Source organism: Ranitomeya imitator, chromosome 2 (assembly GCF_032444005.1).
Source record: "Ranitomeya imitator isolate aRanImi1 chromosome 2, aRanImi1.pri, whole genome shotgun sequence".
Taxonomy (NCBI): domain Eukaryota; kingdom Metazoa; phylum Chordata; class Amphibia; order Anura; family Dendrobatidae; genus Ranitomeya; species Ranitomeya imitator.
The window spans coordinates 149,070,573-149,092,325 of NC_091283.1; the positions used below are offsets into that span (position 1 = coordinate 149,070,573).

General features: G+C 42.5%; 1 protein-coding gene across 14 annotated transcripts in view; it reads right to left on the reverse strand.

Annotated features, from left to right (window-relative positions):
- The window catches only part of BRD3 (bromodomain containing 3), a 67,396-nt gene that overhangs the window by 8,064 nt on the left and 37,579 nt on the right, over positions 1-21,753 (reverse strand). For all 14 annotated transcript variants that reach the window (XM_069747449.1, XM_069747454.1, XM_069747444.1 and 11 more), the window contains one exon: positions 725-1,096. In XM_069747449.1, the coding sequence (XP_069603550.1) occupies positions 725-1,096 (372 nt within the window). The remainder of the gene's footprint in view (positions 1-724; positions 1,097-21,753) is intronic.

Below are 21,753 nucleotides of genomic sequence, written 5' to 3' on the forward strand. Positions count from 1 at the left end.
AGGGCCATGGTGCTTACATGGGTCACCAGTTTTAAGCACTGCATCAGTAAGGCTATGTGCACAAGCTGCGGAATGGTGTGCAGATTTTTCCGCACTGATTTTGGTAAATCCACAGGTAAACCGCACTGCGGATTTACCACGGTTTTTGTGCGGATTCCACCTGCGGTTTTACACCTGCGGATTCCTATTATGGACCAGGTGTAAACCACTGCGGAATCCGCACAAAGAATTGACATGCTGCGTTTCCGCGTGTTTTTTTTCACAGCATGTGCACTGCGGATTTTGTTTTCCATAGGTTTACATGGTACCGTACAATGCATGGAAAACTGCTGCGGATTCGCAGCGTCAAATCCGCTGCAGATCTGCAGTCAAATCCGCAGCGTGTGCACATAGCCCAAGTCCAGCTTTTACATCCAGCTGCTGAAATCCTGTCATTTCTAAATTACGCTAAACCACAGCTGAGGTTTTGCTGTAATGTACCAGTAAGGTGAAAGCAGTCACCCAGGAGATATTAGTGCTGCCACTCTGTTGAGGATTGCCCAGTCTGCAGAAAAATGTCATTTACGGACAGCAAGCAGAGGTTTTTACTTATTTTTAGCTGAGCAATGCCAGACATTGTATTCCCCCCGCTTCATCTCCAGCTATGTTTTACTTGTCCAAGACTGGAAATGTCAAATGTGCACAAAGTGAAAGCAAAGTGTGAAGATGTGAAGAGAGGGCAAACCTTTACAGAGCTGAGGTCCATAGGATGCTTGATGATGTCGTGGTAGTCGTGCAGCTCCAGGGCCTCCGCGTCCACCGGTTTGTAGAAGGGCCAGGCATAGGCGGCGTGCTTCTTGGAGAGCATCTCCTTCAGGATACTGTCGCAGTATTTCAGGTGCTCGGTCAGTTTGCCCTTCTTACCGGCATGCTGCGGGATCTCCCCATCCTCCAGATCCTTCTTTGGTGGTTTGATGGGGCGCCCAGTGCTCTCTCTCCTGTTTGCCACTTTAGCTTGTTTCGGATCAGAGATGGGCACGGGCGACTCACTGCGGCTGGCAGTTATGGCAGATGTGGTGGGGGTGGTGGTGTCCGCTTTTCTTTTTACACCTTTTTTCTAATTTAGAAGAAGAAGAGTAGGCAGTCTGTGCAGGAGCAACAAGAAGCATCTGATACATGTGGTAAAAACATAGAAACTCCAAGCAGAATCTGCTGTGTTCATTAATCCCCTACTGCCAAAGCCCATTTTCACCTCCTGACCGAGCCCCATTGTACAAATCTGAAAATATGTGGAAATAACTGGTGCTCCCACACATCCCAGTGACTCACCTACTTCAAGATAGTGATTAGGTCAATAAAACGTACGAAAATATGGGAAATCTGGTGATTTTTTTTTTTTTTTTTTTTTTTTTAAATTTGCAATTTTGAAACAACTTCAGATGGTTGAGCACACAAAACTTCATAAATAACTTTTTCCAGGTGTCCTCTTTACATCAGAGGCATGTTTAAAACACGTTTTATTTTGTTAGGTTGTCAGAAAAGTTAAAACGTCAATATTTTGAACCCCTTCACCCCAAAGCCTGTTTTCACCTTCATGACCAGGCCAAATTTTATCATTCTGACCAGTGTCACTTTGTGATAAAAATTCTGGAACACTTCAACGGATCCCCCAGATTCTCAGAATCTTTTCTCGTGACATATTGTACTTTATGATGGTGGTAAAATTTCTTCGATATGACTTGCATTTATTTGTGAAAACATTGGAAATTTGGCAAAACTTTTGCAATTTTCAAGTTTAACTCCGATTTAAGGGCATGGAAATTATGTCACACAAAATAGTTAATAAGTAGACATGTGGGAAATGTTGCTTATCAGCACAATTTTATTAAACATTTTTTTGTTAGGAAGTTATAAGAAGAGATAGAATATAGAAGCTGACCAGCGATTTCCCAATTTACTAACAAAATGTACAAAACCATTTTATTTTTAGGGAACACCTCACATTTGAAGTGACTGAGGGGGCCTATATGACAGAAAATACAAAAATGTGACACCATTCTAAAAACTACACCCATCAATGTGCTCAAAACCACATTCAAGAAGTTTATTAACCTTTCATCTGCTTCACAGGAATTAATGGAATGTGGAAGGGAAACAAATGAACATTAATTTTTCTTTCACAAAATTTTTTACTTTTGACCCAATTTTCTTTTCTTTTTGCAAGGGTTACACGTAAACATAGACCCCAAAATTTGTTGTGTAATTTCTCCCGAGTTTGCCAATACCCCATATATGATGTAAACACTGTTAGAGTGCATAGCAGGGGCTTGGAAGGGAAGGAGCGCCATTTGATTTTGTTTTTTATGTAAAATTTGCTTGAATAATTAGCAGCTGCCATGTCGCATTTTGAGAGCCCCTGATGTGCCTTAGTGGAAACCCCCAACAAGTGACCCCATTTTGGAAACTAGACTCCTCAGGGAATGTACGTAAATGTGTGACGAGCACCTGGAACCCCCAGGTGCTTCACAGAAGTTTATAACGTTGAGCCGTAATTAAAAAAAAAAAAAAAAAACAAGCCACATTTTCCCACAAAAAATGTTTTTAGCTTCAATTTTTTATTCTACAAAAGGGTAACAGGAGAACATGCACCATATAATTTCATGTGCAATTTCTTCTGAGCACGCTTATACCCCATATGTGGTGGAAACCTACTTTTGAGGCACAATGCGAAGCTCAGTAGGTACATAGCGTCATGTTGGACTTCAGATTTTGCTGGACTGGTTTGAGGGTGCAATGTCACCTTGGTAGAGCCCCTGGAGGTGCCAGAACAGCAGAACCCCCACAAGTGAACCAATTTTACAAACTACACCTCAATTAATTACAGTAATCTAGGGGAGAAGTGATCATATTGACACCACAGGTTTGTCACAGCATTTTATACCATTGGGAGGTGAAGAAAAAAAACAACATTTTTACCACCAAACTTTTGTTTTAGCCCCAGATTTTAAATTTTCCCACAGGAAAATGGGTAAAAATTGCACCGAAATGTGTCCCACAATTTCTGCTGAATGTAGAGATACCCCATATGTGGCTGTACAGTACTGCTTAGCCACCTGGCAAGACTCGGGAGGGACTGAGTGCGATTTGCCTCCTGGCGCGCAGATTTTGCTAGAATAATTTGCGGACTTCATATACAAAGCACCTAAGTGCTAGAAGAGAAGAATTCCCCTCAAGTTACCCCATTTTGGAAATTATACCCCTTTGGGAGTTTATCTACAGGTGTAGTGATGATTTTGACTCCATAGGCGCTTAAGAAACAAGCAGCAGTGGATGTTGCAGAGTAAAAAAAATTACAAACTACCGTTGTAGTCACCAGTACATTGGGCCCAGCTCATACTTCTAGAGACATGCACCCATAAATTAGGCTGTTATCACCAAATGCAAAACATGTGGACGCTAGATGTGGTTTGGACACACTTTGGGGCTCTGAAGGGAGGGTGCATTTGGAAGCGCAGAATTTGCTGAATTTCATTTGGGGTGCGATGAGCTGTAGAGGTTTTCCAGAACCTTTGTACTACCAGTAACATGGAAGCCCCCTACATTTCCGTTAAGATGACGGACCTAAGTGAGAATTTGCTTTTTTGTGTGGATTAAGTCGAAGCTTTTGTTGGAATATTTTACATAACATTGGGGATCACATTTATCCAGTGCTCTACGCTGAGCACTTACATTGTGGTTTCCATCTAAGGCTAGGGTCACACTTGCGAGAAATTCGCATGAGTCTCGCATCTCAATATCCAGGCACTGGGACCGTTCAGCTGCATAGAAATACATGCAGCTGCACACTCCGGGTATTGAGACGTGAGATAAGTGCGAGTTTCTCGCAAGTGTGACCCTGGCCTTAATCTGCGTGTGATGTGATGCAGATGAAACCCCGAGGGATCCATTCACTATAATAAGGCAGCAGAGTTACTCTGGAATCCCTCTGGCCTCTGTTCAGCGATGTCTTTTTCAGAAGTGCACAAAACTGTAGTGGACCACACTTTTATGCGCGCCTAAAAAGAGACACCGTTGGATCACAGGTCACACTGCATCCACAGTGCCTCAATCTGCATCTGTGTAAGTGCTCAGCATACAGTGCAGGATAAATGTGAGCGGAGCCTTCCTGTGATCTTTGGGAGGCAGAATTGGGAGGGGGGGGACAACAGGTGAAGAATTGGTTTTATTTTTTTTACACTGTTCCTCGTGCGAAATAAGTGATTAGACAACTATTCTTCGGGTCAGCACGGTTACAGTGATACCAGATTTATATTTGGGTTTTTATGTATGGCTGCTGTCACACACTAGTAGACACTTTATATTGCAAACACTAGATTTTGCATCCCCATATTTAGACAGCCATAATTTTTCCTTATTTCAGCTGAGTCATGTAATAGCTTGTTTTTTGCGGGACGAATTGACTTTTTATTGGTACCATATTTGGGCACATGATGTTTTTTTGATCGCTTTCTATTCCAATTTTTGTGAGGCAGAATGAACAAAAACTAGCAATTCACGAATAGTTTTTTCTGGGTTTTTATGCCGTTCCATGTGTGGTTAAATGGATAAGACAGCTTTATTCTTCAGGTCAGTACGATTACAGCAAAACCACATTTATATTTTTTTTATGTTTTAGCGCTTTTATGCAATAAAAACTTACAGAAAAAAAAAATTTTTTGCATCTTTTTATTCTGAGAGCAAATTATTTTTATGCTGATCGAACTGTATGACTGCTTGTTATTTGCAAAACAGAATGACATTTTCAATTTTTATTTCTCCATCGTGTCATAGGAGGACACAGGAAATCATGGGTGTATACAGCTGCCACTAGGAGGCTCCTCCTCAGTAGTATACACCCACCGACCAGAGCGAAGCTAGTCAGTTTAGCTTAGTGTTAGGTGGACACGGGTCTTTTACTAGACCCATATCTACCTCGGTTTTTGTCATTTTTCTCTTTCAGAGGGATCTTCAACTTAACTCTGGAGGTATACAGTGTGAAAAGTCACAGTGTACTCCCACATAGAGACTATGACTATAGCTTGAACTGCCACCCCGTATCCTCGTACGTCTATCGGGCAGGACCTCAGCCCCTAACACGAGTGTTTAGGTGATCATTGGCCCACCAGAGCCTGTCTGTTTCAGGAGGCATGGACAACCCACCAAGAGGCTCGGACGTCTATGGATGATTCAGACATCTTCAGAGATGGAGAGGTACATCCTTTTCTTCTCTCTCCATCAGGTTACTTTCCAGAGGTGCTGAGGAGAAGATGTGGATGAAGATGACCGAAGATGGAATTTCAAGAGTTTTTTTTTTTTTTAAATCTCCACATCCCCGCCTTCCCCTTTTTTTTTTCCATAGGGCTTTGTGGGTTAGATTAGACCTTTGGTCTAAATGCCTCTGGGAGGGATTTTTACATGAGACAGGATTCAGATTGGATCTGTTGGTCTATATGTTCCTGTGTGGATGTTACATGAAGCACAGGGTCCTTCTCGCTATATTTCCAGGCCTCCCAAGATGCCCACCCCCATCTATCAATTCAGACCCCGCCTTCTGTGTGGCCTTGTCACGGTGGTTTGTTCTGCCCCCCTCCTCCCTATTTTTTTTTTTTTCCACACGAGAGCTTTTTTCCGCCCGTTGCAGGCACACCCCCTCTTCCTCCTTCAGTGGCACGGAAGCTGCGTTCTCCTTTCTCTATTAGAAGGCCCACCTCTTCCTCCCTGCGATCGCCATATGTCGGCCCTTGAAACCAGAAGATGGAGTTAACAGGCACACAGGCAGTCCTCCTGCAATCTCCCTGCAGCCCCTCTCCTGAGGCAGGCATTACACCACTTTAGTAAAAAGGGGAGCTGCACCTAGTCCTCACTATTACAGTGTTGGGAACAACCGCCGGCTGAGTAAAAGACACCGTATCATCCAGCATTCTCCCTCTGATCTCCAAGCCCCAACTGTTCCCTCCTCGGGAGAGATGGCAGGACAGGACATACTACCAGACGAATGACACAGTTATTCTGTCTGCTGTCAGGTATCCAGGCCTTGACCACAGCACAGACACTCTCTCCTATACTCTTTTCCACTTGGTTCTGTCCACGGTGAGTCAGTCGCAGGATTCTGAGAGCCGTTTGCAGCAGTGCTCAATCGGCTATCCAAGATTCAGAAGCACCACCTACCAGGTACAACACTATCAATAGCAGCAGCCTTCTTTCCAGTGAATCAGACATGCTTTGGGTTGACCCCTGCGGTGGTACCGGTGGTCTGTCCCATACTTAGGCGAGTCAGAAGCAACCTCTATCACGTACCTCACGTTAGCAGCGGTATCAGTGTTCTGTCCCATTTTCGGTGAATTTGATGTGCCCTGCATTCATCAGTTGTGAATGACTGCAGCAGCGGTACTGGTTCGTTTTCAGGCGATTCAAGCACAGATTCTACCACATGTCTCATGGTCAATAACAGTGGGTAAGTCACAATTCACCATGTGCCTAGTTATTGAGGACACCAGAGTTCACGTTGTTCTACCCTTGAGCCAGGCAATCTACCACGAACCACATGGTTGATCACTGCAGCAGCATAAGTGCCCAGTCAACTTTCAGGTAGGTCAGACACGCAGGTATCGGGTACCAGATGACAAGCAGATTTGCCTTCTGCCTTTGCGCTTTTTCCTGTTTTCGTTTGCTCCCCAGGTACCTCACTCACCATCCAGTTCTTCGGACCTACCGCTATCTAGCCAGAACATCAGGATCTCCAGCTTGGCGGACCGCATTATTGCTGTCCACGTGCTCTACCCACTATCTAGGGCCTTACACCTACCACATACAGTCATGGCCAAAAGTATTGACACCCCTGCAATTCTGTCAGATAATACTCATTTTCTTCCTGAAAATTATTGCAAACACAAATTATTTGGTATTATTATCATCTTCATTTTATTTGTTTTAAATGAAAATACACAAAAAGAATTGTCCTAAAGCCAAATTGGATATAATTCCACACCAAACATAAAAAAAGGGGGTGGAGAAAAGTATTAGCACCGTTCGAAAAATCATGTGATGCTTCTCTAATTTGGGTAATTAACAGCACCTGTAACTTACCTGTGGCACCTAACAGGTGTTGTCAATAACTAAATCACACTTGCAGCCAGTTGACATGGATTAAATTTGACTCAACCTGTGTCCTTGTGTGTACCACATTGAGCATGGAGAAAAGAAAGAAGACCAAGGAACTGTCTGAGGACTTGAGAAGCCAAATTGTGAGGAAGCATGAGCAATCTCAAGGCTACAAGTCCATCTCCAAAGACCTGAATGTTCCTGTGTCTACCGTGTGCAGTGTCATCAAGAAGTTTAAAGCCCATGGCACTGTGGCTATCCTCCCTAGATGTGGACGGAAAAGAAAAATTGACAAGAGATTTCAACGCAAGATTGTGCGGATGTTGGATAAAGAACCTCGACTAACATCCAAACAAGTTCAAGCTGCCCTGCAGTCCGAGGGTACAACAGTGTCAACCCATACTATCAGTCGGTGTCTGAATGAAAAGGGACTGTATGGTAGGAGACCCAGGAAAACCCCACTTCTTACCCCGAGACATAAAAAAGCCAGGCTGGAGTTTGCCAAAACATACCTGAAAAAGCCTAAAACGTTTTGGAAGAATGTTCTCTGGTCAGCTGAGACAAAAGTAGAGCTTTTTGGGCAAAGGCATCAACAGAGTTTACAGGAGAAAAAGAGAGGCACTCAAAGAAAAGAACACGGTCCCTACAGTCAAACATGGCAGAGGTTCCCTGATGTTTTGGGGTTGCTTTGCTGCCTCTGGCACTGGACTGCTTGACCGTGTCCATGGCATTATGAAGTCTGAAGACTACCAACAAATTTTGTAGCATAATGTAGGGCCCAGTGTGAGAAAGCTGGGTCTCCCTCAGAGGTCATGGGTATTAATAATAATAATAATCTTTATTTTTATATAGCGCTAACATATTCCGCAGCGCTTTACAGTTTGCACACATTATCATCACTGTCCCCGATGGGGCTCACAATCTAAATTCCCTATCAGTATGTCTTTGGAATGTGGGAGGAAACCGGGGTACCCGGAGGAAACCCACGCAAACACGGAGAGAACATACAAACTCTTTGCATATGTTGTCCTTGGTGGGATTGGAACCCAGGACTCCAGCGCTGCAAGGCAGCAGTGCTATCCACTGCGCCACCGTGCCGCCCAGCAGGACAATGACCCAAAACACACTTCACAAAGCACTAGAAAATGGTTTGAGAGAAAGCACTGGAGACTTCTAAGGTGGCCAGCAATGGAGTTCAGACCTGAATCCCATAGAACACCTGTGGAGAGATCTAAAAATGGCAGTTTGGAGAAGGCACCCTTCAAATATCAGGGACCTGGAGCAGTTTGCCAAAGAAGAATGGTCTAAAATTCCAGCAGAGCTTTGTAAGAAACTCATTGATGGTTACCGGAAGCGGTTGGTCACAGTTATTTTGGCTAAAGGTTGTGCAACCAAGTATTAGGCTGAGGGTGCCAATACTTTTGTCTGGCCCATTTTTGGAGTTGTGTGTGAAATGATTAGTGTTTTGCTTTTTGCTTCATTCTCTTTTGTGTTTTTTCATTTAAGACAAATTAAATGAAGATAATACCAAATAATTTGTGTTTGCAATCATTTTCAGGAAGAAAATTAGTATTATCTGACAGAATTGCAGGGGTGTCAATACTTTTGGCCATGACTGTATGATTCACCAATAGTTTAAGCATTGTTTCTTAGTGAGTCAGATCTTACACTTACCATGATTCTCACGACTGATTGCAGTGGGATCCTAAGAGGCCTTGACCTATCAACATCTGAGCTCCCTGCCTGTTTGTCAGTACTTACCTCTTCTTCCTTTCAGATACCAGATAAAGCAATGAAAAAAAGAGCCTTTCAGCTCCGGAATTCAATTTCTGAATATCACAGGAGCAGGTTCCCCCTCTGGCAAGGATTAGATCGGATGACATCTTACTCTTTGCAAGCACTGACCATTGTAAGAGCTGCTCCAGGCCTGGATCCGATGTAGGAGCATTGTGAAAACAAGTTTTTTGCTTCGGCAAGAATCGTATCATTATTTAGAGCCATATTTTTATATTCTCTCCTGATTACTACATTTTGTTTTCCAGGCCCATCTCTGTGTCACACGGCTAATCCAATCTACAATATCCCTGGCTATATTTGACCCCGTGATATACAGGTCAGCTCTTGTGTCCAGCCGGCCTCCGCCTCTTTTCCATGGCTTACACCAGTTATGTTGTTGCTGGGGCCAGGCGTCATCCCGGGGGTCCCCACCCACCCTATCTTAAAGGGTGGGTCCTCGCTGTACATAATACTCTTTGTTGGTGTTGTTCTTTCAGAGTTCAACTTTTACTAGATTCACCGTTATCATTGGTTGTGTTGTAATCATACCAAGGTAAATGGACACAGACACGGACACACACACACACACACCCTTTCCCTTCCCAAATGGTCCAGGCCGGATAAACGTCACCCAAAACGTCATATGGAAGGTTTTTCTGTGTCAGTCAGGCTTTTTTCTGGATTCCAGGTGCTCTTTCCCATAAGGCAAAAAAAGAATATCCAGCTCAACGAGACAGTGAAAAGTAAAAACTTGATACTTTATTCACGTCATATAGAAGCAGAGGATAAAAACATCAGCACAATAAGGATAAGAACACTATCTATCTACGTGTTTCAGGTGGCAAAGCACCCTTAATCATGATATCATGATATGATGATATCATGATTAAGGGTGCTTTGCCACCTGAAACGCGTAGATAGATAGTGTTCTTATCCTTATTGTGCTGATGTTTTTATCCTCTGCTTCTATATGAAGTGAATAAAGTATCAAGTTTTTACTTTTCACTGTCTCGTTGAGCTGGATATTCTTTTTTTGCTTTTTGGATTCCCCACACCTTGACACAGCGTTTCCGTGCTCCGAGTTGAACTGTTACTATGGTGAGCTGGATTTTCTTTTTCGGCTCTTTCCCATGGCCAACTTCACAAGGAGTTGGCTGATCTCGTCCCACATGTTGTGTGGCTTACTACAGCTATTCAGGGACTTTCCTAATTTATTCCTGTTCAAAGTGGGAAGGTTTCTTTTTCTCTGTTGGGGTTCAACGGCTCATATACTGATGTGCCTTACAATGCCCATGACAACTTTTACCATAGTCTCTATGACTATCCTCATCCCCGTACACTTGAGTTTGCCCCAGTGCATTTCTCCCGGATTGCAGAGACTCCTTGATTCACTGCCACCCCTAGGGGTGGTCATCGGCCTAGCCATTTTCTTAGCATCCCTGCAAGGATCTCACATTGAATCCAGGGCTGATCTTTCTCTACATGCTGTGATATGCTTTGCCCTTTTGCCCGGAGCAATCTACCGCTCGGGCTTCATTAGGTCAAGTTTGCACCTTGTTCAACCCAATCTCTATTTTTTAGGAACATGCTGTCTCAAGTGCGCAGCACTCCTTCCTGAAGACTTCTCTATTTTCCTTCTTGGAACTCCATTACGCCTTCCCTCCTGTGCTTTCTTTCGCCGGTGTTTTTCTCTTAATCTTGCCTACTGGAAGGTTCGACCCGCATGCCTCATAATAGTTCATTCAGACAGAGGAAGGTTCAGGACGCCTGGCATCTCTTGGCTTCTCAGCTAGGAACCTTAAGTTCAGGGTCGCAGTGCTCAGAATTGCCTGCAATCTAATTCTGCCCTCATTTTTTCATTTAGAACCCAGAGTGGTAGTTTTTCTCCATTTATTTCCCCTTACATGCAAGAACCGAGGATTCTCTCGACTTCCCAGCCATTCCACCATCTGCGTCAATCTCGGCGGAGGCATCGGATCATGAATGGATCAGAGTCCGCTGAGTCGTCCACTGTGGACTACTTTCTTGCTACTTCTTAGGCTGTGTGTACACGATGCGCATTTGCTTGCAGAAATTTCTGCAAGGTTTCTGCATCTCTTGGCAGCAAAAATGCTGCAGAAAGATACGCTGCATGCGTTTTGCATGCGTTTTTTTCTTGTGCATTCAATGAGTCAGAACCACAAAAAATTGACATGCTGCAGGAAAAAAAAACGCATTGCAAATACGGACAGAAATTTAATGATCATATGCACAACACTTCAGGATTGTCACAATTACCTTGCATAAGTATTTCATTGCCTTTTTTGGACCATTTATACGCGGAAAAACGCATCAAATACGTAACGTGCGCACATAGCCTTAATCTGCAAAGGGCCTTCGATGTGAAAAGGGGTTGTATCATTAGATGGTTCTTTTGCATAGTCGTTTTCATGGAGCACGCCCTCCATCATGACGAACAGATCCAGGGTGCTATACAAAGTTGCTTTCAGTTCACTTCCAGCCCCCTCGACTCAGCGGTTCCTCTCCAGCACGTTCGCAGTGGCCTACCTCTCAGGTTCTTCCTTTTTTGCTTGCATTCTACTATCATTGTGGTAGTCTACCTCCTCACTCTCCTCTTGGAAACTGCTGTATCTGTTTTTCTTCAAATCCATCACGTTGTTTTCTTCAATTTAACGGTTTCCAGTTTAGTTTTTCACACCCTGCTAGTGAACTGCAGCACCAAAGCTACTGTTCCTGCACTCACAGTACGATTAAAGTAGAGGATTCCCTTTTATTTTCCCTTTCTCCCCTCCTTGTTGTCGGTCCTGGAGCCTAGTTTGTTGTCACTCGACCCCCTTGGGGCAGGTTTCAGTTTTCCTTTTAGGGAAACCAGTTTCTCCTTTTATTTGTTCGAATTTTCCAGGGGAGTGCACACTTAATTCCTAGCGGCTTCCCGTGCATCTTTGGGAGAGCCCGCTTTTTGGGTCAAACACTTTACTACATTCCTCCTAGCACTTTCTTGGAATCCTTTGTATCTGGACAGAGTGCGTCTCAGCGCTCCTTCTGTCGAGAAGTTTCTTCGGACGCTTTGTTCTTCAGTCTAGACTTGCTTTAACCCCTTATAGTCCAATGATGGACAGAGTCTGTCACTGGACGCCTCCCCTCGTTTGGTGCGGGCTCCGGCGATGAGCCCGCAAATGTCAGCTGATCTGACAGCTGCATTTAACATGAATGAGCAGGGAGCACATCATTACCTTCTATCAGCACCCGGCACCCGTGTCACATGACTGCGGGTCGCCGATGGGTTGGTATGACAACCCAGGGTCAGCAGGAGACCCCTATGGTTGTCAATACCGGATAGCTATGAGCACGCCCAGTGGTCGGCACTCCTAGCAAGTGTGGTATTCTGCTACATGCACGTGATCTGACCATCGCCTGCATGTAGCAGAGCCAATCGAGTTATGGCAGCTTCTAGTCTACCATGTAGACTATTGAAGCATGCCAAAAGTAAAAAAAAAAAAAAAAAAAGTTTAAAAATATTAAATACAAATATAAAAGTTCAAATCACATCCCTTTTGCCCCATTAAAAAACAAACAAAAAAACAAATACACATTTGGTATCGTCACATTCAGAATCGCCCGATCAATATATAAAAATAATTAATTCAATCTGTAAACAGCGTAGCGAGAAAACAAACAAAAATATATATCGAAAAGCCAGAATTGTGTTTTTTTTTTGGTCGATGCTACATTGCAATAAAATGGAAAACCAAACAAAAAGATATGGACCACAGAGCAATATAAGATGTAAATCATGCAAATAGTTATTTAGAAAAATACATTTAAATAGTATTAAAGATGATACAAAAATGTGGAAAGAAAAAAAAGGGGGGGGGGGGGATTGTGACACCTTTGGGTGCCACGTCCAAAATGGAAGATGTGTAAATATGTCAGACTAGTTATAGGCAGACTAAAGGTGGTAAGATTTTCTATATAGCAAGACGGAACACATCCACAGCATAAAATATACCTATCAGATAGCAGTACAAAATGCAAAAAAAATGTATATAGAGGAGACTCAAGTCATATCATATAAAGTGCAGAGTGCATATTGATAATAGCTGTAAAAGTCCCTATATATAAAAAAAGGTAACTGCCAAAGTAAAGACAGTGTTCCACAAATTGTTCTATAAGGCATACATACCGTATAATGAAAAGCAGAGAAGTAGATACCCACAATAGAATGCCATAGAAGTAAAGCAACCTTAAATGGATGTGGAGAGAGAACCCCAACACGCGTTTCGCTGTGTAGCTTCTTCGGGGGGCACCCCTTTTCCTCATTGTTCGTAAGCTTGCGAGCAGGGCCCTCATTTCTTTTGGTATCTATTTTGAACTGTGATTTCTGTTATGCTTTAATGTCTATTGTCTGAACAAGTCCCCTCTATAATTTGTAAAGCACTGCAAAATATGTTGGTGCTAAATAAAATTATTATTATTATTATTATCATCATCAATATGCACTCGGCACTTTATATGATATGACTTGAGTCTCCTCTATATACATTTTTTTTGCATTTTGCACTGCTATCTGATAGGTATATTTTATGCTGTGGATGTGTTCCATCTTGCTATATAGAAAATCTTACCACCTTTAGTCTGCCTATAACTAGTCTGACACATTTACATACCTTCCATTTTGGACGTGGCACCCAAAGGTGTCACAATCCCCCCCCCCCCTCCTTTTTTTCTTTTTACATTTTTGTATCATCTTTAATACTATTTTAATGTATTTTTCTAAATAAAGATTTGTATGATTTACATCTTGTATTGCTCTGTGGTCCATATCTTTTTGTTTGGTTTTCTATACGCTATTTATGGATGAGCTTTGATTTGGCCTTCTGTTTTCCTAAATAAAGTGCAATAAAATGCAATAACGGGCAATCAAAAGATAGTATACACACACAAAAAAAAAAAAAAATAGGCCCTCACCCGGCCCCCATATCCTGGAAAATGGCTTTTTTTCTTTTTTTTTTTTTTTTTTTAACAATAACTTTGAAAAAGAAATTTCAACACTTAAAAAAAAAAAAAAAAACCCTAAGCATGTTTGGTATCTGAATTTTTAATGGCCTGGATAATCATAATGTCAAGTCAGTTTTAGCATTTAGTGAACACTAAAAAAAAAAAAAAAATGTAAAAAAATAATTGTGGAATTGCACTTTTGCCAATTTCCATGCATTTGGATTTTTTTTCCTCCATTTTCCAGTACACGATATGATAAAATCAATGGTGCCATTCAAAAGTACAACTCGTCCCGCAAAAAACAAGCACTCACATGGCCATATTGATGAAAAAAACATAAAAAGTGATCGCTGTGGGAAGGGGAGCAAAAAATGGAAATACCCCTGGTCCTAAACTTCTGAATGGGTGGGTATGTATGTATGCATGCATGCATGTATGTATTACATATAGTACAGACCTAAAGTTTGGACACCTTATTTAAAGATTTTTCTGTATTTTCATGACTATGAAAATTGTACATTCACACTGAAGGCATCAAAAATATGAATTAACACATGTGGAATTATATACTTAACAAAAAAGTGTGAAACAACTGAAAATGTCTTATATTCTAGGTTCGTCAAAGTAGCAATCTTTTGCTTTGATGACTTGCTTTGCACACTCTTGGCATTCTCTTGATGAGCTTCAAGAGGTAGTCATCGGGAATGGTTTTCAATTCATAGGTTTGCCCTGTCAGCTTTAATAAGTGGGATTTCTTGCCTTATAAATGAGGTTGGGACCATCAGTTGTGTTGTGCAGAAGTCTGGTGGATACACAGCTGATATTCCTACTGAATAGACTGTTAGAATTTGTATTATGGCAAGAAAAAAAACAGCTAAGAAAAACGAGTGGCCATCATTACTTTAAGAAATGAAGGTCAGTCAGTCCGAAAAATTGGGAAAACTTTGAAATTGTGTCCCCAAGTGCAGTGGCAAAAACCATCAAGGGCTACAAAGAAACTGGCTCACATGAAGACCGCCCCAGGAAAGGAAGACGAAGAGTCACCTCTGCTTCTGAGGATAAGTTTTTCCGAGTCACCAGCCTCAGAAATCGCATGTTAACAGCAGCTCAGATTAGAGACCAGGTCAATGCCACACAGAGCTCTAGCAGCAGACACATCTCTACAACAACTGTTAAGAGGAGACTTTGTGCAGCAGGCCTTCATGGTAAAATAGCTACTAGGAAACCACTGCTAAGGACAGGCAACAAGCAGAAGAGACTTGTTTGGGCTAAAGAACACAAGGAATGGACATTAGACCAGTGGAAATCTGTGCTTTGGTCTGATGAGTCCAAATTTGAGATCTTTGGTTCCAACCACTGTGTCTTTGTGCGACGCAGAAAAGGTGAACGGATGAACTCTACATGCCTGGTTCCCACCGTGAAGCATGGAGGAGGAGGTGTGATGGTGTGGGGGTGCTTTGCAGGTGACACTGTTGGGGATTTATTCAGAATTGAAGGCATACTAAACCAGCATGGCTACCACAGCATCTTGAGGCATGCTATTCCATCCGGTTTGCGTTTAGTTGGACCATTATTTATTTTTCAACAGGACAATGGCCCCAAACACACCTCCAAGCTGTGTAAGGGCTATTTGACCAAGAAGGAGAGTTATGGGATGCTACGCCAGATGACCTGGCCTCCACAGTCACCAGACCTGACCCCAATCGAGATGGTTTGGGGGTGAGCTGGACCGCAGAGTGAAGGCAAAAGGGCCAACAAGTGCTAAGCATCCCTGGGAACTCCTTCAAGATTGTTGTAGTCACCGGGAATGGTCTTCCCTCTTGAAGCTCATCAAGAGAATGCCAAAAGTGTGCAAAGCAGTCAAAGCAAAAGGTGGTTACTTTGAAGAACCCAGAATATAAGACATACAGGTCCTTCTCAAAAAATTTGCATATAGTGTTAAATTTCATTATTTACCATATTGTAATGATTACAATTAAACTTTCATATATTATAGATTCATTATCCACCAACTGAAATTTGTCAGGTCTTTTATTGTTTTAATACTGATGATTTTGGCATACAACTCCTGATAACCCAAAAAACCTGTCTCAATAAATTAGCATATTTCACCCATCCAATCAAATAAAAGTGTTTTTTAATAACAAACAAAAAAACCATCAAATAATAATGTTCAGTTATGCACTCAATACTTGGTCGGGAATCCTTTGGCAGAAATGACTGCTTCAATGCGGCGTGGCATGGAGGCAATCAGCCTGTGACACTGCTGAGATGTTATGGAGGCCCAGGATGCTTCAATAGCGGCCTTAAGCTCATCCAGAGTGTTGGGTCTTGCATCTCTCAACTTTCTCTTCACAATATCCCACAGATTCTCTATGGGGTTCAGGTCAGGAGAGTTGGCAGGCCAATTGAGCACAGTAATACCATGGTCAGTAAACCATTTACCAGTGGTTTTGGCACTGTGAGCAGGTGCCAGGTCGTGCTGAAAAATGAAATCTTCATCTCCATAAAGCATTTCAGCCGATGGAAGCATGAAGTGCTCCAAAATCTCCTGATAGCTAGCTGCATTGACCCTGCTCTTGATGAAACACAGTGGACCAACACCAGCAGCTGACATGGCACCCCACACCATCACTGACTGTGGGTACTTGACACTGGACTTCAGGCATTTTGGCATTTCCTTCTCCCCAGTCTTCCTCCAGACTCTGGCACCTTGATTTCCGAATGACATGCAAAATTTGCTTTCATCAGAAAAAAGTACTTGGGACCACTTAGCAACAGTCCAGTGCTGCTTCTCTGTAGCCCAGGTCAGGTGCCTCTGCCGCTGTTTATGGTTCAAAAGTGGCTTTACCTGGGGAATGCGGCACCTGTAGCCCATTTCCTGCACACGCCTGTGCACGGTGGCTCTGGATGTTTCCACACCAGACTCAGTCCACTGCTTCCTCAGGTTCCCCAAGGTCTGAAATCGGTCCTTCTCCACAATCTTCCTCAGGTCCGGTCTCCTCTTCTCGTTGTACAGCGTTTTCTGCCACATTGTTTCCTTCCAACAGACTTCCCAGAGTGCTGTATCAAGGCACCTCAATGGTAACAGCCTATTTGTTGAGAAATTTCTTTCTGGGTCTTACCCTCTTGCTTGAGGGTGTCAATGATGGCCTTCTTGACATCTGTCAGGTCGCTAGTCTTACCCATGATGGGGGTTTTGAGTAATGAACCAGGCAGGGAGTTTATAAAAGACTCAGGTATCTTTTGCATGTGTTTAGAGTTAATTAGTTGATTCAGAAGATTAGGGTAATAGGTCGTTTAGAGAACCTTTTCTTGATATGCTAATTTATTGAGACAGGTTTTTTGGGTTATCAGGAGTTGTATGCCAAAATCATCAGTATTAAAACAATAAAAGACCTGACAAATTTCAGTTGGTGGATAATGAATCTATAATATATGAAAGTTTAATTGTAATCATTACAATATGGTAAATAATGAAATTTAACACTATATGCTAATTTTTTGAGAAGGACCTGTATTTTAAGTTGTTTCATGAATCATGGCTCCAACACGAGAGAAGTCAATTTGAAACCAATGAGAGGATTATCAAACTCTTAAAAGAGGGTAAATCATCACGCAATGTTGCAAAAGATGTTGGTTGTTCACAGTCAGCCGTGTCTAAAATCTGGACCAAATACAAACAACATGGGAAGGCTGTTAAAGGCAAACATACTGGTAGACTAAGGAAGACATCAAAGCGTCAAGACTGGAAACTTAAAGCAATATGTCTCCAAAACAGGAAATGCACAACAAAACAAATGAGGAACGAATGGGAGGAAACTGGAGTCAACGTCTGACCGAACTGTAAGAAACCGCCTAAAGGAAATGGGATTTACATACAGAAAAGCTAAATGAAAGCCATCATTAACAACTAAACAGAAATAAACAAGGTTACAATGGGCTAAGGAAAAGCAATTGTGGACTGTGGATGACTGGATGAAAGTCATTTTCAGTGATGAATCGTGAATCTGCATTGGGCAAGGTGATGATGCTGGAACTTTTGTTTGGTGCCGTTCCAATGAGATTTATAAAAGATGACTGCCTGAAGAGAACATGCAAATTTCCAGAGTCGTTGATGACATGGGATTGCATGTCACGTAAAAGCACCGGGGAGATGGCTGTCATTACATCTTCAATAAATGCACAAGTTTATGTTGATATTTTGGACACTTCTTATCCCATCAATTGAAAGGATGTTTGGGGATGATGAAATCATTTTTCAAGATAATAATGCATCCTGCCATAGAGCAAAAACTGTGAAAACATTCCTTGAAAAAAAGACATAAGGTCAATGTCATGGCCTGCAAATAGTCCGGATCTCAATCCAATTGAAAATCTTTGGTGGAAGTTGAAGAAAATGGTCCATGACAAGGCTCCAACCTGCAAAGCTGATCTGGCAACAGCAATCAGAGAAAGTTGGAGCCAAATTGATGAAGAGTACGGTTTGACACTCATTAAGTCCATGCCTCAGAGACTGCAAGCTGTTATAAAAGCCAGAGGTGGTGCAACAAAATACTAGTGATGTTTTGGATTGTTTTTTTGTTTTTCATGATTCCATAATTTTTTCCCCTCATAATTGAGTGACTCCAAAATTTTTACCCTATGCTTGGTTAAAAAAAAGTAACCATTACTGACTACCACATTTTTTGTTCTTGATTTCTTTTACAATTTAAACCCATTTTTTTGTTGTTGTTCATTTCCGGTTTTGGAGACATACTGCTTTAAGTTTCCGGTCTTGACGCTTTGATGTCTTCCCTGGTCTTTGCCTTTAACAACCTTCCCATGTTTGTATTTGGTCCAGATTTTGGACACAGCTGACTGAACAACCAACATCTTTTGCAACATTGCGTGATGATTTGCCCTTTTTTAAGAGATTGATAATCCTCTCCTTGGTTTCAATTGACATCTCTCAGGTTGGAGCCAAGATTCATGTCAGTCCACTTGGTGCAACAGCTCTCCAAGGTGTGATCACTCCTCTTTTAGATGTAGACTAACGAGCAGATCTAATTTTGATGCAGGGGTTAGATTTGGGAATGAAAATTTACAGAGTTACTCCATAATTTTTACCCTATGCTTGGTTACAAAAAGTAACCATTACTGACTACCACATTTTTTGTTCTTGATTTCTTTTACTATTTTTTTTTTTTTTTTTAAAGCCATAAAGTTGCCATTTGAAATGACTTAAGTTTTATGTCCTGTCTGTGATCTGCTTTTTTTTTTTTTACAAAATTAAAGTCATTTCCAATGGCAACTTTCTGGCTTTAAAAAAAAAAAAAAAAAAATAGTAAAAGAAATCAAGAACAAAAAATGTGGTAGTCAGTAATGGTTACTTTTTGTAACCAAGCATAGGGTAAAAATTATAGAGGAGTCACTCGGTTATGAGGGAAGTAATTATGGAATCGCCCTGTAAATTTTCATTCCCAAAAACACCTGCATCAAATTAGATCTGCTCGTTATTCTGCATCTGAAAAGGAGTGATCATACCTTGGAAAGCTTTTTGCACCATGTGGACTGACCTGAATCATGGCTCCAACACGAGAGATGTCAGATGTTTCTTAAAGGGAAACTGTCACCACCAGAATAGTCTTTGAGCTAAGCTCACCGGCATCAGGAGCTTATCTACAGCATTCTGTAATGCTGTAGATAAGCCCCCGATGTATCCTAAAAGATGAGAAAAAGGTTAGATTATACTGACCCAGGGGCGGTCCCGCTGCGGTGGGCGTCGTGGTCCGGGGCCTCCCATCTTCTTACGATGACGTCCTCTTCTTGTCTTCACGCCGCAGCTCCGGCGCAGGCATACTTTGTCTGCCCTGAGGGCCTCTCTAACCCTTGCCGGCGCCTGTGCACTGCAGTACTTTGCTCTGCCCTCAACAGGGCAGACAAAGTTTGCCGGAGAGTGAAGACAAGAAGAGTACATCATCGTAAGAAGATGGGAGGCACCGGACCGCGACGCCCATCGGACCGGACCGGACCTCCCCTGGGTGAATATAATCTAACCTCTTTTTCTCATTTTTTTTTAAAGCACTCCATGGCTCAGCACCACCCTACATCTCCTCCCTGGTCTCAGTCTACCACCCTACCCGTGCCCTCCGCTCCGCTAATGACCTCAGGCTAGCATCCTCAATAATCAGAACCTCCCACTCCCATCTCCAAGACTTTACACGTGCTGCGCCGATTTTTTGGAATGCACTACCTAGGTTAATACGATTAATCCCCACAGTTTTAAGCGTACCCTAAAAACTCATTTGTTCAGACTGGCCTACCGCCTCAATGCATTAACCTAATGATCCCTGTGTGGCCTATTTATAATAAATAAAAAAAAAAAAAAGTTCCTCGCATCATGTTCTCATACACTTTATGCAGTATTAGCCCTCTGTGTCTGTACTGCTACATACTGGTTCATGCAGCTTTACATGAACACCTGAGCCTTACACTATAGCTGGTCCGAATAACTAAAGCAATTGTTACCATCCACCTCTCGTGTCTCCCCTTTTCCTCGTAGTTTGTAAGCTTGCGAGCAGGGCCCTCACTCCTCCTGGTATCTGTTTTGAACTGTATTTCTGTTATGCTGTAATGTCTATTGTCTGTACAAGTCCCCTCTATAACTTGTAAAGCGCTGCGGAATATGTTGGCGCTATATAAATAAAAATTATTATTATATTATTATTATTCTCATCTTTCAGGATACATCAGGGGCTTATCTACAGCATTCCAGAATGCTGTAGATAAGCCCGTGATGCCGGTGGGCTTAGCTCATCTACGACTTTGGGGGTGACAGGTTCCCTTTAACCCCTTCATGACCCAGCCTATTTTGACCTTAATGACCTGGCCATTTTTTGCAATTCTGACCAGTGTCCCTTTGTGAGGTAATAACTCAGGAACGCTTCAACGGATCCTAGCGGTTCTGAGAGAGGTTCTAATTTTTGCGTTTGTGAAAAAAAAAGGAAATTTGGCGAATATTTTGAAAATTTCGCAATTTTTATTCTGTTAAACCAGAGAGTTATGTGACACAAAATAGTTAATAAACAACATTACCCACATGTCTACTTTACATCAGCACAATTCTGGAAACCAAATGTTTGCTAGGAAGTTATAAGGGTTAAAATAGGGATTTTTGTGTACTCACCGTAAAATCCTTTTCTCCGAGCCATTCATTGGGGGACACAGACCATGGGTGTATGCTGCTGCCACCAGGAGGCTGACACTAAGTAACACAAAGAAAGTTAGCTCCTCCCCTGCAGTATACACCCTCCTGCTGGCCCCCAGCTAACCAGTTCGGTGCAAAAGCAGTAGGAGATCAATAGCAACATATAAACATAGCATGTCACATTATATAAGAGAGTATAAAAATATCAAAAGATAAAAACAAAGCATAAGCTAAGGGTGGGAGCTGTGTCCCCCAATGAATGGCTCGGAGAAAAGGATTTTACGGTGAGTACACAAAAATCCCTATTTCTCCTTCGCCTCATTGGGGGACACAGACCATGGGACGTCCCAAAGCAGTCCCTGAGTGGGGACATCATCAGATCAGGCCGTGTAACCGCTACTTACAAGTGCGCCACCGCGGCCTGCAAGGTCCGCCTGCCCCGACTCACATCTGTGGAAGTATGTGAATAAAAGTGCTTCAAGAATGTATGCGGACTGGAGGAGTTCACAAGCTTGCGGTCGTGCTTGCCGAAGTCTGGAACCTAGAGCCCTTAGACAGGGAGATAGGCTGACATCTAGCTCGGAAGGACTCCTGGATGGAGAAAACAATCCACCAGGCTAACCTGGCCGAAGAAACGGTTAGACCCTTCCTGCGACTGTCAGGAAGCCTAC